General features: G+C 40.5%; 1 protein-coding gene across 1 annotated transcript in view; it reads right to left on the bottom strand.

Annotated features, from left to right (window-relative positions):
- The window catches only part of GCSH (glycine cleavage system protein H), an 84214-nt gene extending 71617 nt beyond the window's left edge, over positions 1–12597 (bottom strand). The window contains exon 1 of the mRNA XM_068119073.2: positions 12399–12597. Within this exon, the coding sequence (XP_067975174.1) occupies positions 12399–12540 (142 nt within the window). The 5' untranslated portion in view covers positions 12541–12597. The remainder of the gene's footprint in view (positions 1–12398) is intronic.
- Positions 12598–14194: the final 1597 nt, after the last annotated feature.

The raw sequence follows: 14194 nt of genomic DNA, 5'->3' as shown, positions 1-14194 counted from the left end.
GTAATAAATTATATTTGTATTCCTTACCCTTTGTCTTTCCTCTTCTTCACATCCTTCGCTTTAGTCTTTTCCCCATTGAATATCTGTGGCGCGATTCGGCCAACGTTCAGGAAGCGGGTTAGTCGGGGTAACTGTTAGGGCCGCAGTGCCATCCGCTCGGCCAAACAACATCTTATCCGCGGTCCGTAACAGTACGATAAAGGAGATTTCAAACAACAATTTAAAATGATAACCCCAACGTACGATAGAGGAGATTTTAAACAACAATTTCAAATGAGGACCCAAACGTACGATAAAGGAGACTTTAAACAACAATTTCAAATGATAACCCAAACGTACGATAGAGGAGACTTTAAACAACAATTTCAAATGATAACCCAAACGTACGATAAAGGAGATTTTAAACAACAATTTAAAATGATAACCCCAACGTACGATAGAGGAGACTTGAGCAAAAGATAGGGTGAAAAGAACAGAGAGAGGGTGAGATAGAGCAGCAGAGCGGGATTTAAGGACCCGTGGGCTGATGCCGTCTGGTCCAGTTGCAGAATCAGAGTCGAGGTTTGACAAAAACTCCTCCACCTTGTCAGGAGAGAAGGACACAGAGACCAGGAGCAGTTGGGTTCGACTGGGAAAGGTGGGAACAGAGAGAGGGATGGGTTTAGGACTAAGGATTTTGAGGCAAACACAGAGTTGAGGCATTCGGCTTTGTCACGTGCGATGTCAACTGTGTGGCCATTTGAGGTAAGGGAGGGGATGGAGGGGGAATAAACACCAGAAACGGATTTGACCAGACGCCACCAGGATTTGGAGTAAGGAGACAGCTTTGAGAGTTCATTCTTGAGTGAGGAGAGATAGTGCTTCCTGGCACTCCTGACGGTAGACACACACTTGATCCGAGCTTGGTGGAAGGAACTGAGATTGCCTTCAGTTGGATTAACCTTCCAAGAGGCAAAGGCAAGTTGTTTCAGGGCAACTGCCTCACCACAAGATTCAGTGTACCATGGACGGGAGGAAGGGTAAGACAACTGAAGGCGAGATGGGATAAATCTGTGCATGAGAGAGATCAGTTTGCTTTGGAAGAATTCCCAGGAAGAATTGATGTCAGAGGCAGTGGAGATGGGAGACCAATCCAGACGATTGATGGCTGCTTGAAGACCGTCCCAGTCGGCCTGAGTGAAATGCCAGACTCGTCGATGCTGAGGAGGCTCTCTGAGAATGGCCAGAGAGATGTCCACTTTGACAAGCACATGATCAGAAGAACCGATTGGAGCAGAAGAAGAGCAGCAGACATTAGCAGGGAAGTTTGTCATAACCAAGTCTAGAAGAGAAGATACTCCATTGGCTGAGATCCGGGTCGGGAAATTGACAGATTGTGTCAATCCCAGTGAGTCACAGAAGTCCTTTGCTGAGGTGCCATGACTGGTGAGAGAGGAACCCACACCCAACCAGGTGGCATGATGACAGTTGAAGTCACCACATATGAGGAAGAGAGAGTTGGAATGAGTGGATAGAAGTTGGTCCATGTTGTCAGACAGTGAAATGTAGATGGAGTCATCACTGTTTGGGGGACGGTACAGAACACATATGAACAAAAGGTGGGAGCGGAGAGGAAGCCGTAGCCAGAGATACTCCTGGGGGTGAGGAGGAGAGAGGGCAGTGCAAGGAGAGTGAGGAAGAGAGTTTTTGATAAAGATAGCCACCCCACCACCAGGACGAGGCTCAGGTCTATCATACCGGAGGAGGGAGTAACCAGGAAGAGATATTAAGGAATCAGAGACATCTTGAAGGAGGAAAGTCTCTGTTAAGCAGATCAAGTCTGGATTGTCAGAAGCAACCTGTATGGAGATATCAGTCAGATTTGAGCGAAGGCCCCGGATGTTTGAGATCCATACCGTTAATGGAGAGAGGGGGAGCATCGGGTACAGGACAGGGGAGGGGAGGAGTAGGGTAAGATGAAGGATGAGAGGGGGAGGTAGGGAGAGCAGTTGATAGTGTGTCAGAGATTGCAGAAGAGTTCCAAGAAAGGGAAGGATGAGGAGGATGAAAGGTTTGATGGTGAAGGGATGAGGCACAGTGAGGGGTTGTTTGAGGACTTTAAACAACAATTTAAAATGATAACCCAAACGTGCGATAGAGGAGACTTAAAAAACAATTGAAAATGATAACCTAAATGAATGATGCAGGAGAATTTAAACAACAATTTAAAATGATAACCCAAACGTGCAGTGGAGGAGACTTTAAACAACAATTTAAAATGATAACCCAAACGTGCAGTGGAGGAGACTTTAAAGAACAATTTAAAATGATAACCCAAACGTGCAATAGAGGAGACTTAAAAAACAATTTAAAATGATAACCTAAATGAACGATGGAGGAGAATTTAAACAACAATTTAAAATGATAACTCAAACGTGCGATAGAGGAGACTTTAAACAACAATTTAAAATGATAACCCAAACGTGCAGTGGAGGAGACTTTAAAGAACAATTTAAAATGATAACCCAAACGTGCGATGGAGGAGACTTTAAACAACAATTGAAAATGATAACCCAAATGTGCAGCAGAGGAGACTTAAAAAACAATTTAAAATGATAACCTAAATTAACGGTGGAGGAGAATTTAAACAACAATTTAAAATGATAAACCAAATGTGCAACAGAGGAGACTTAAAAAACAATTTAAAATGATAACCTAAATTAACGATGGAGGAGCATTTAAACAACAATTTAAAATGATAACCCAAATGTGCAACAGAGGAGACTTAAAAAAACAATTTAAAATGATAACCCAAACGTGCGACAGAAGAGACTTAAAAAACAATTTAAAATGATAACCTAAATTAACGATGGAGGAGCATTTAAACAACAATTTAAAATGATAACCCAAATGTGCAACAGAGGACACTTAAAAACAATTTAAAATGATAACCTAAATGAACGATGGAGGAGAATTTAAACAACAATTTAAAATGATAACTCAAACGTGCGATAGAGGAGACTTTAAACAACAATTTAAAATGATAACCCAAACGTGCAGTGGAGGAGACTTTAAACAACAATTTAAAATGATAACCCAAACGTGCGATGGAGGAGACTTGAAACAACAATTGAAAATGATAACCCAAATGTGCAACAGAGGAGACTTAAAAAAACAATTTAAAATGATAACCCAAACGTGCGACAGAAGAGACTTAAAAAACAATTTAAAATGAGAACCTAAATTAACGATGGAGGAGAATTTAAACAACAATTTAAAATGATAACTGAAACGTGCGATAGAGGAGACTTTAAACAACAATTTAAAATGATAACCCAAACGTGCGACAGAGGAGACTTGAAACAACAATTTAAAATGATAACCTAAATGAACGATGGAGGAGAATTTAAACAACAATTTAAAATGATAACCCAAACGTGCAGTGGAGGAGACTTGAAACAACAATTTAAAATGATAACCCAAACGTGCAGTGGAGGAGACTTCAAACAACAATTTAAAATGATAACCCAAACGTGCGACAGAGGAGACTTGAAACAACAATTTAAAATGATAACCCAAACGTGCGATGGAGGAGACTTGAAACAACAATTTAAAATGATAACCCAAACGTGCGATAGAGGAGACTTGAAACAACAATTTAAAATGATAACCCAAACGTGCAGTGGAGGAGACTTCAAACAACAATTTAAAATGATAACCCAAACGTGCGACAGAGGAGACTTGAAACAACAATTTAAAATGATAACCCAAACGTGCGATGGAGGAGACTTGAAACAACAATTTAAAATAACTCAAACGTGCGATAGAGGAGACTTTAAACAACAATTTAAAATGATAACCCAAACGTGCAGTGGAGGAGACTTCAGACAACAATTTAAAATGATAACCCAAACGTGCAGTGGAGGAGACTTCAAACAACAATTTAAAATGATAACCCAAACGTGTGACAGAGGAGACTTTAAACAACAATTTAAAATGATAACCCAAACGTGCAGTGGAGGAGACTTCAAACAACAATTTAAAATGATAACCCAAACGTGCAGTGGAGGAGACTTCAAACAACAATTTAAAATGATAACCCAAACGTGCAGTGGAGGAGACTTCAAACAATATAAAATGATAACTCAAACGTGCAGTGGAGGAGACTTCAAACAACAATTTAAAATGATAACCCAAACGTGCAGTGGAGGAGACTTCAAACAACAATTTAAAATGATAACCCAAACGTGCGACAGAGGAGACTTGAAACAACAATTTAAAATGATAACCCAAACGTGCGATGGAGGAGACTTGAAACAACAATTTAAAATAACTCAAACGTGCGATAGAGGAGACTTTAAACAACAATTTAAAATGATAACCCAAACGTGCAGTGGAGGAGACTTCAGACAACAATTTAAAATGATAACCCAAACGTGCAGTGGAGGAGACTTCAAACAACAATTTAAAATGATAACCCAAACGTGCGACAGAGGAGACTTGAAACAACAATTTAAAATGACAACCCAAACGTGCGATGGAGGAGACTTGAAACAACAATTTAAAATGATAACTCAAACGTGCGATAGAGGAGACTTTAAACAACAATTTAAAATGATAACCCAAACGTGCAGTGGAGGAGACTTCAGACAACAATTTAAAATGATAACCCAAACGTGCAGTGGAGGAGACTTCAAACAACAATTTAAAATGATAACCCAAACGTGCAGTGGAGGAGACTTCAAACAATATAAAATGATAACTCAAACGTGCAGTGGAGGAGACTTCAAACAACAATTTAAAATGATAACCCAAACGTGCAGTGGAGGAGACTTCAAACAACAATTTAAAATGATAACCCAAACGTGCGATGGAGGAGACTTCAGACAACAATTTAAAATGATAACCCAAACGTGCAGTGGAGGAGACTTCAAACAACAATTTAAAATGATAACCCAAACGTGCAGTGGAGGAGACTTCAAACAACAATTTAAAATGATAACCCAAACGTGCAGTGGAGGAGACTTCAGACAACAATTTAAAATGATAACCCAAACGTGCGATGGAGGAGACTTGAAACAACAATTTAAAATGATAACTCAAACGTGCGATAGAGGAGACTTTAAACAACAATTTAAAATGATAACCCAAACGTGCAGTGGAGGAGACTTCAGACAACAATTTAAAATGATAACCCAAACGTGCGATGGAGGAGACTTGAAACAACAATTTAAAATGATAACTCAAACGTGCGATAGAGGAGACTTTAAACAACAATTTAAAATGATAACCCAAACGTGCAGTGGAGGAGACTTCAGACAACAATTTAAAATGATAACCCAAACGTGCAGTGGAGGAGACTTCAAACAATATAAAATGATAACTCAAACGTGCAGTGGAGGAGACTTCAAACAACAATTTAAAATGATAACCCAAACGTGCAGTGGAGGAGACTTCAAACAACAATTTAAAATGATAACCCAAACGTGCAGTGGAGGAGACTTCAAACAACAATTTAAAATGATAACCCAAACGTGCAGTGGAGGAGACTTTAAACAACAATTTAAAATGATAACCCAAACGTGCAGTGGAGGAGACTTCAAACAACAATTTAAAATGATAACCCAAACGTGCAGTGGAGGAGACTTCAAACAATATAAAATGATAACTCAAACGTGCAGTGGAGGAGACTTCAAACAACAATTTAAAATGATAACCCAAACGTGCAGTGGAGGAGACATCAAACAACAATTTAAAATGATAACCCAAACGTGCAGTGGAGGAGACTTCAAACAATATAAAATGATAACTCAAACGTGCAGTGGAGGAGACTTCAAACAACAATTTAAAATGATAACCCAAACGTGCAGTGGAGGAGACTTCAAACAACAATTTAAAATGATAACCCAAACGTGCGACAGAGGAGACTTGAAACAACAATTTAAAATGATAACCCAAACGTGCGATGGAGGAGACTTGAAACAACAATTTAAAATAACTCAAACGTGCGATAGAGGAGACTTTAAACAACAATTTAAAATGATAACCCAAACGTGCAGTGGAGGAGACTTCAGACAACAATTTAAAATGATAACCCAAACGTGCAGTGGAGGAGACTTCAAACAACAATTTAAAATGATAACCCAAACGTGCGACAGAGGAGACTTGAAACAACAATTTAAAATGACAACCCAAACGTGCGATGGAGGAGACTTGAAACAACAATTTAAAATGATAACTCAAACGTGCGATAGAGGAGACTTTAAACAACAATTTAAAATGATAACCCAAACGTGTGACAGAGGAGACTTCAAACAACAATTTAAAATGATAACCCAAACGTGCAGTGGAGGAGACTTCAAACAATATAAAATGATAACTCAAACGTGCAGTGGAGGAGACTTCAAACAACAATTTAAAATGATAACCCAAACGTGCAGTGGAGGAGACTTCAAACAACAATTTAAAATGATAACCCAAACGTGCGACAGAGGAGACTTGAAACAACAATTTAAAATGATAACCCAAACGTGCGATGGAGGAGACTTGAAACAACAATTTAAAATAACTCAAACGTGCGATAGAGGAGACTTTAAACAACAATTTAAAATGATAACCCAAACGTGCAGTGGAGGAGACTTCAGACAACAATTTAAAATGATAACCCAAACGTGCAGTGGAGGAGACTTCAAACAACAATTTAAAATGATAACCCAAACGTGCGACAGAGGAGACTTGAAACAACAATTTAAAATGACAACCCAAACGTGCGATGGAGGAGACTTGAAACAACAATTTAAAATGATAACTCAAACGTGCGATAGAGGAGACTTTAAACAACAATTTAAAATGATAACCCAAACGTGCAGTGGAGGAGACTTCAGACAACAATTTAAAATGATAACCCAAACGTGCAGTGGAGGAGACTTCAAACAACAATTTAAAATGATAACCCAAACGTGCAGTGGAGGAGACTTCAGACAACAATTTAAAATGATAACCCAAACATGCAGTGGAGGAGACTTCAGACAACAATTTAAAATGATAACCCAAACGTGCAGTGGAGGAGACTTCAAACAACAATTTAAAATGATAACCCAAACGTGCGATGGAGGAGACTTCAGACAACAATTTAAAATGATAACCCAAACGTGCAGTGGAGGAGACTTCAAACAACAATTTAAAATGATAACCCAAACGTGCAGTGGAGGAGACTTCAAACAACAATTTAAAATGATAACCCAAACGTGCAGTGGAGGAGACTTCAGACAACAATTTAAAATGATAACCCAAACGTGCGATGGAGGAGACTTGAAACAACAATTTAAAATGATAACTCAAACGTGCGATAGAGGAGACTTTAAACAACAATTTAAAATGATAACCCAAACGTGCAGTGGAGGAGACTTCAGACAACAATTTAAAATGATAACCCAAACGTGCGATGGAGGAGACTTGAAACAACAATTTAAAATGATAAACGTGCGATAGAGGAGACTTTAAACAACAATTTAAAATGATAACCCAAACGTGCAGTGGAGGAGACTTCAGACAACAATTTAAAATGATAACCCAAACGTGCAGTGGAGGAGACTTCAAACAACAATTTAAAATGATAACCCAAACGTGCAGTGGAGGAGACTTCAGACAACAATTTAAAATGATAACCCAAACATGCAGTGGAGGAGACTTCAGACAACAATTTAAAATGATAACCCAAACGTGCAGTGGAGGAGACTTCAAACAACAATTTAAAATGATAACCCAAACGTGCGATGGAGGAGACTTCAGACAACAATTTAAAATGATAACCCAAACGTGCAGTGGAGGAGACTTCAAACAACAATTTAAAATGATAACCCAAACGTGCAGTGGAGGAGACTTCAAACAACAATTTAAAATGATAACCCAAACGTGCAGTGGAGGAGACTTCAGACAACAATTTAAAATGATAACCCAAACGTGCGATGGAGGAGACTTGAAACAACAATTTAAAATGATAACTCAAACGTGCGATAGAGGAGACTTTAAACAACAATTTAAAATGATAACCCAAACGTGCAGTGGAGGAGACTTCAGACAACAATTTAAAATGATAACCCAAACGTGCGATGGAGGAGACTTGAAACAACAATTTAAAATGATAACTCAAACGTGCGATAGAGGAGACTTTAAACAACAATTTAAAATGATAACCCAAACGTGCAGTGGAGGAGACTTCAGACAACAATTTAAAATGATAACCCAAACGTGCGATGGAGGAGACTTGAAACAACAATTTAAAATGATAACTCAAACGTGCGATAGAGGAGACTTTAAACAACAATTTAAAATGATAACCCAAACGTGCAGTGGAGGAGACTTCAGACAACAATTTAAAATGATAACCCAAACGTGCAGTGGAGGAGACTTCAAACAACAATTTAAAATGATAATCCAAACGTGCAGTGGAGGAGACTTCAGACAACAATTTAAAATGATAACCCAAACGTGCAGTGGAGGAGACTTCAGACAACAATTTAAAATGATAACCCAAACGTGCAGTGGAGGAGACTTCAGACAACAATTTAAAATGATAACCCAAACGTGCAGTGGAGGAGACTTCAGACAACAATTTAAAATGATAACCCAAACGTGCAGTGGAGGAGACTTCAGACAACAATTTTAAATGATAACCCAAACGTGCAGTGGAGGAGACTTGAAACAACAATTTAAAATGATAACCCAAACGTGCAGTGGAGGAGACTTCAGACAACAATTTAAAATGATAACCCAAACGTGCGACAGAGGAGACTTTAAACAACAATTTAAAATGATAACCCAAACGTGCAGTGGAGGAGACTTCAAACAACAATTTAAAATGATAACCCAAACGTGCGACAGAGGAGACTTTAAACAACAATTTAAAATGATAACCCAAACGTGCAGTGGAGGAGACTTCAGACAACAATTTAAAATGATAACCCAAACGTGCAGTGGAGGAGACTTCAAACAACAATTTAAAATGATAATCCAAACGTGCAGTGGAGGAGACTTCAGACAACAATTTAAAATGATAACCCAAACGTGCAGTGGAGGAGACTTCAGACAACAATTTAAAATGATAACCCAAACGTGCAGTGGAGGAGACTTCAGACAACAATTTAAAATGATAACCCAAACATGCAGTGGAGGAGACTTCAGACAACAATTTAAAATGATAACCCAAACGTGCAGTGGAGGAGACTTCAGACAACAATTTAAAATGATAACCCAAACATGCAGTGGAGGAGACTTCAGACAACAATTTAAAATGATAACCCAAACGTGCAGTGGAGGAGACTTCAAACAACAATTTAAAATGATAACCCAAACGTGCGATGGAGGAGACTTCAGACAACAATTTAAAATGATAACCCAAACGTGCAGTGGAGGAGACTTCAAACAACAATTTAAAATGATAACCCAAACGTGCAGTGGAGGAGACTTCAAACAACAATTTAAAATGATAACCCAAACGTGCAGTGGAGGAGACTTCAGACAACAATTTAAAATGATAACCCAAACGTGCGATGGAGGAGACTTGAAACAACAATTTAAAATGATAACTCAAACGTGCGATAGAGGAGACTTGAAACAACAATTTAAAATGATAACCCAAACGTGCGATGGAGGAGACTTGAAACAACAATTTAAAATGATAACCCAAACGTGCAGTGGAGGAGACTTCAGACAACAATTTAAAATGATAACCCAAACGTGCGATGGAGGAGACTTGAAACAACAATTTAAAATGATAACTCAAACGTGCGATAGAGGAGACTTTAAACAACAATTTAAAATGATAACCCAAACGTGCAGTGGAGGAGACTTCAGACAACAATTTAAAATGATAACCCAAACGTGCGATGGAGGAGACTTGAAACAACAATTTAAAATGATAACCCAAACGTGCAGTGGAGGAGACTTCAGACAACAATTTAAAATGATAACCCAAACGTGCAGTGGAGGAGACTTCAGACAACAATTTAAAATGATAACCCAAACGTGCGATGGAGGAGACTTGAAACAACAATTTAAAATGATAACCCAAACGTGCGATAGAGGAGACTTTAAACAACAATTTAAAATGATAACCCAAACGTGCAGTGGAGGAGACTTCAGACAACAATTTAAAATGATAACCCAAACGTGCGATGGAGGAGACTTGAAACAACAATTTAAAATGATAACTCAAACGTGCGATAGAGGAGACTTTAAACAACAATTTAAAATGATAACCCAAACGTGCAGTGGAGGAGACTTCAGACAACAATTTAAAATGACAACCCAAACGTGCGATGGAGGAGACTTGAAACAACAATTTAAAATGATAACTCAAACGTGCGATAGAGGAGACTTTAAACAACAATTTAAAATGATAACCCAAACGTGCAGTGGAGGAGACTTCAGACAACAATTTAAAATGATAACCCAAACGTGCAGTGGAGGAGACTTCAAACAACAATTTAAAATGATAATCCAAACGTGCAGTGGAGGAGACTTCAGACAACAATTTAAAATGATAACCCAAACGTGCAGTGGAGGAGACTTCAGACAACAATTTAAAATGATAACCCAAACGTGCAGTGGAGGAGACTTCAGACAACAATTTAAAATGATAACCCAAACGTGCAGTGGAGGAGACTTCAGACAACAATTTAAAATGATAACCCAAACGTGCAGTGGAGGAGACTTCAGACAACAATTTAAAATGATAACCCAAACGTGCAGTGGAGGAGACTTGAAACAACAATTTAAAATGATAACCCAAACGTGCAGTGGAGGAGACTTCAGACAACAATTTAAAATGATAACCCAAACGTGCGACAGAGGAGACTTTAAACAACAATTTAAAATGATAACCCAAACGTGCAGTGGAGGAGACTTCAAACAACAATTTAAAATGATAACCCAAACGTGCGACAGAGGAGACTTTAAACAACAATTTAAAATGATAACCCAAACGTGCAGTGGAGGAGACTTCAGACAACAATTTAAAATGATAACCCAAACGTGCAGTGGAGACGACTTCAAACAACAATTTAAAATGATAATCCAAACGTGCAGTGGAGGAGACTTCAGACAACAATTTAAAATGATAACCCAAACGTGCAGTGGAGGAGACTTCAGACAACAATTTAAAATGATAACCCAAACGTGCAGTGGAGGAGACTTCAGACAACAATTTAAAATGATAACCCAAACGTGCAGTGGAGGAGACTTCAGACAACAATTTAAAATGATAACCCAAACGTGCAGTGGAGGAGACTTGAAACAACAATTTAAAATGATAACCCAAACGTGCAGTGGAGGAGACTTCAAACAACAATTTAAAATGATAACCCAAACGTGCGATGGAGGAGACTTTAAACAACAATTTAAAATGATAACCCAAACGTGCAGTGGAGGAGACTTCAAACAACAATTTAAAATGATAACCCAAACGTGCGATAGAGGAGACTTTAAACAACAATTTAAAATGATAACCCAAACGTGCAGTGGAGACTTCAAACAACAATTTAAAATGATAACCCAAACGTGCAGTGGAGGAGACTTCAGACAACAATTTAAAATGATAACCCAAACGTGCAGTGGAGGAGACTTGAAACAACAATTTAAAATGATAACCCAAACGTGCAGTGGAGGAGACTTGAAACAACAATTTAAAATGATAACCCAAACGTGCAGTGGAGGAGACTTCAAACAATATAAAATGATAACTCAAACGTGTGACAGAGGAGACTTTAAACAACAATTTAAAATGATAACCCAAACGTGCAGTGGAGGAGACTTCAAACAACAATTTAAAATGATAACCCAAACGTGCAGTGGAGGAGACTTCAAACAATATAAAATGATAACTCAAACGTGCAGTGGAGGAGACTTCAGACAACAATTTAAAATGATAACCCAAACGTGCAGTGGAGGAGACTTCAAACAACAATTTAAAATGATAACCCAAACGTGTGACAGAGGAGACTTTAAACAACAATTTGAAATGATAACCCAAACGTGCGATGGAGGAGACTTCAAACAATATAAAATGATAACCCCAACCGATGATAAAGGAGATTTAAACAACAAATTAAAATGATAACCTAAATGAACGATAGCGGTAACTTCACCCAAACACGAAACAAAAATGAAACTTTGTTCGACATGAGGAACACCTCGTCGGTTCCATGATTGATAACCCCTTCCCGACTTCTTTTTACCACATTCATAATCATCTTGTCTTTCTGGGATTCATCTACCTTTGCATTTAAATATTTAATTCTCATCATATTCATGTTCGACCTTCTCTTTCCCCCGTAAGGTATCGTTTCTCCTGTGTTCACCTTTGCCCTCCACCTTCCCAACCCCCTGTCATACCAGCACCTTTCAAATTCCCACCGTACCAGCAGCAGTCAGTTTGTTAGAGGAGAAACCGCGACAAAGGCTTCGGAAGGGAGAGATCGTATTCGATGAAGGCCTCGATTGACCGGCGACTCGAAAGAGAGCTGCGGCAACCAAGGGACGGAGAACGCGACAGGAAGCCATCTTCCGGGATGTATATGGGAGGGGCCTGTTTGGCGTCCTCCTCACTCTTGGGATTCCAATCGATGGGGAGGAGCCTGGATCCCCGCCCATACAGTACAGTACTCAAATCGATGGGGAGGGGCCTGGGAACCTCCCATACAGTACAGTACTCCAATTGATGGGGAGGAACCCTGGGCCTCCTCCCATACGGTACAGTACTCAAATCGATGGGGAGGAGCCTGGATCCCCTCCCATACAGTACAGTACTCCAATTGATGGGGAGGAACCCTGGGCCTCCTCCCATACAGTACAGTACTCAAATCGATGGGGAGGGGCCTGGGATCCACCCATACAGTACAGTACTCCAATTGATGGGGAGGACCCTGGGCAGTGGGCCTCCACCCATACAGTACAGTACTCCAATTGATGGGGAGGACCCTGGCTCCCCTCCCATACAGTACAGTACTCTAATTGATGGGGAGGACCCTGGCTCCCCTCCCATACAGTACAGTACTCTAATTGATGGGGAGGACCCTGGCTCCCCTCCCATACAGTACTCTAATTGATGGGGAGGACCCTGGCTCCCCTCCCATACAGTACAGTACTCTAATTGATGGGGAGGACCCTGGCTCCCCTCCCATACAGTACAGTACTCTAATTGATGGGGAGGAGTCTGGGCCCCTCCCATACAGTGCAAGACTCTAATCTATGGGGGGGAGCCTGGGCCCCCTCCCATACAGTACAGTACTCTCATCGATGAGGAGGAGCCTGGCTCCCCTCCCATACAGTACAGTACTCTAATCGATGGGGAGGAGCCTTGGCCCCTCCCATACAGTACAGTACTCTAATCGATGAGGAGGAGCCTTGGCCCCTCCCATACAGTACAGTACTCTAATCGATGGGGAGGAGTCTGGATCTCCTCCCATACAGTATAGTACTCTAATCGATGTGGAGGAGCCTTCGCCCCTCCCATACAGTACAGTACTCTAATCGATGGGGAGGAGTCTGGATCCCCTCCCATACAGTACAGTACTCTAATCGATGGGGAGGAGCCTTCGCCCCTCCCATACAGTACAGTACTCTAATCGATGGGGAGGAGCCTGGATCCCCTCCCATACAGTACAGTACTCTAATCGATGGGGAGGAGCCTGGGCCTACTCCCATACAAGACAGTACTCAAATCGATGCGGAGGAGCCTGGGCCTCCTCCCATACAGTACAGTACTCTAATCGATGGGGCGGTGCCTGGGCCTACCCCCATACAGAACAGTACTCCAATCGATGGGGAGGAGCCTACCTACCACCCATACAGTACAGTACTTATCTATGGGGAGGAGCCTGGATCCCCGCCCATACAGTACAGTGCTCTCCTCAATGGGGAGATGCCTGGACCCTTCCCAATACAGTACAGTACAGTACACTAATCGATGCAGAGCAGCCTGGGCCTCCTCCCATACAGTACAGTACTCTAATCGATGGGGAGGAGCCTGTCTTCCTCAAATACAGTACAGTACTCTAATCGATGGGGAGGACTCTGCCTCCTCCAATACAGTGTGGTTCTCGAATCCATGGGGAGGAGACTGCCTCCTCCAATACAGTACAGTACTCTAATCGATGGGGAGGAGACTGCCTCCTCCAATACAGTGCAGTTCTCTAATCCATGGAGAGGAGCCTGG

The sequence above is a fragment of the Myxine glutinosa genome, chromosome 6 (assembly GCF_964187855.1).
Source record: "Myxine glutinosa chromosome 6, kmMyxGlut1.1, whole genome shotgun sequence".
In the NCBI taxonomy this organism is placed as follows: Eukaryota; Metazoa; Chordata; class Myxini; order Myxiniformes; family Myxinidae; genus Myxine; species Myxine glutinosa.
This window is presented reverse-complemented; position numbering and strand designations above follow the sequence as displayed.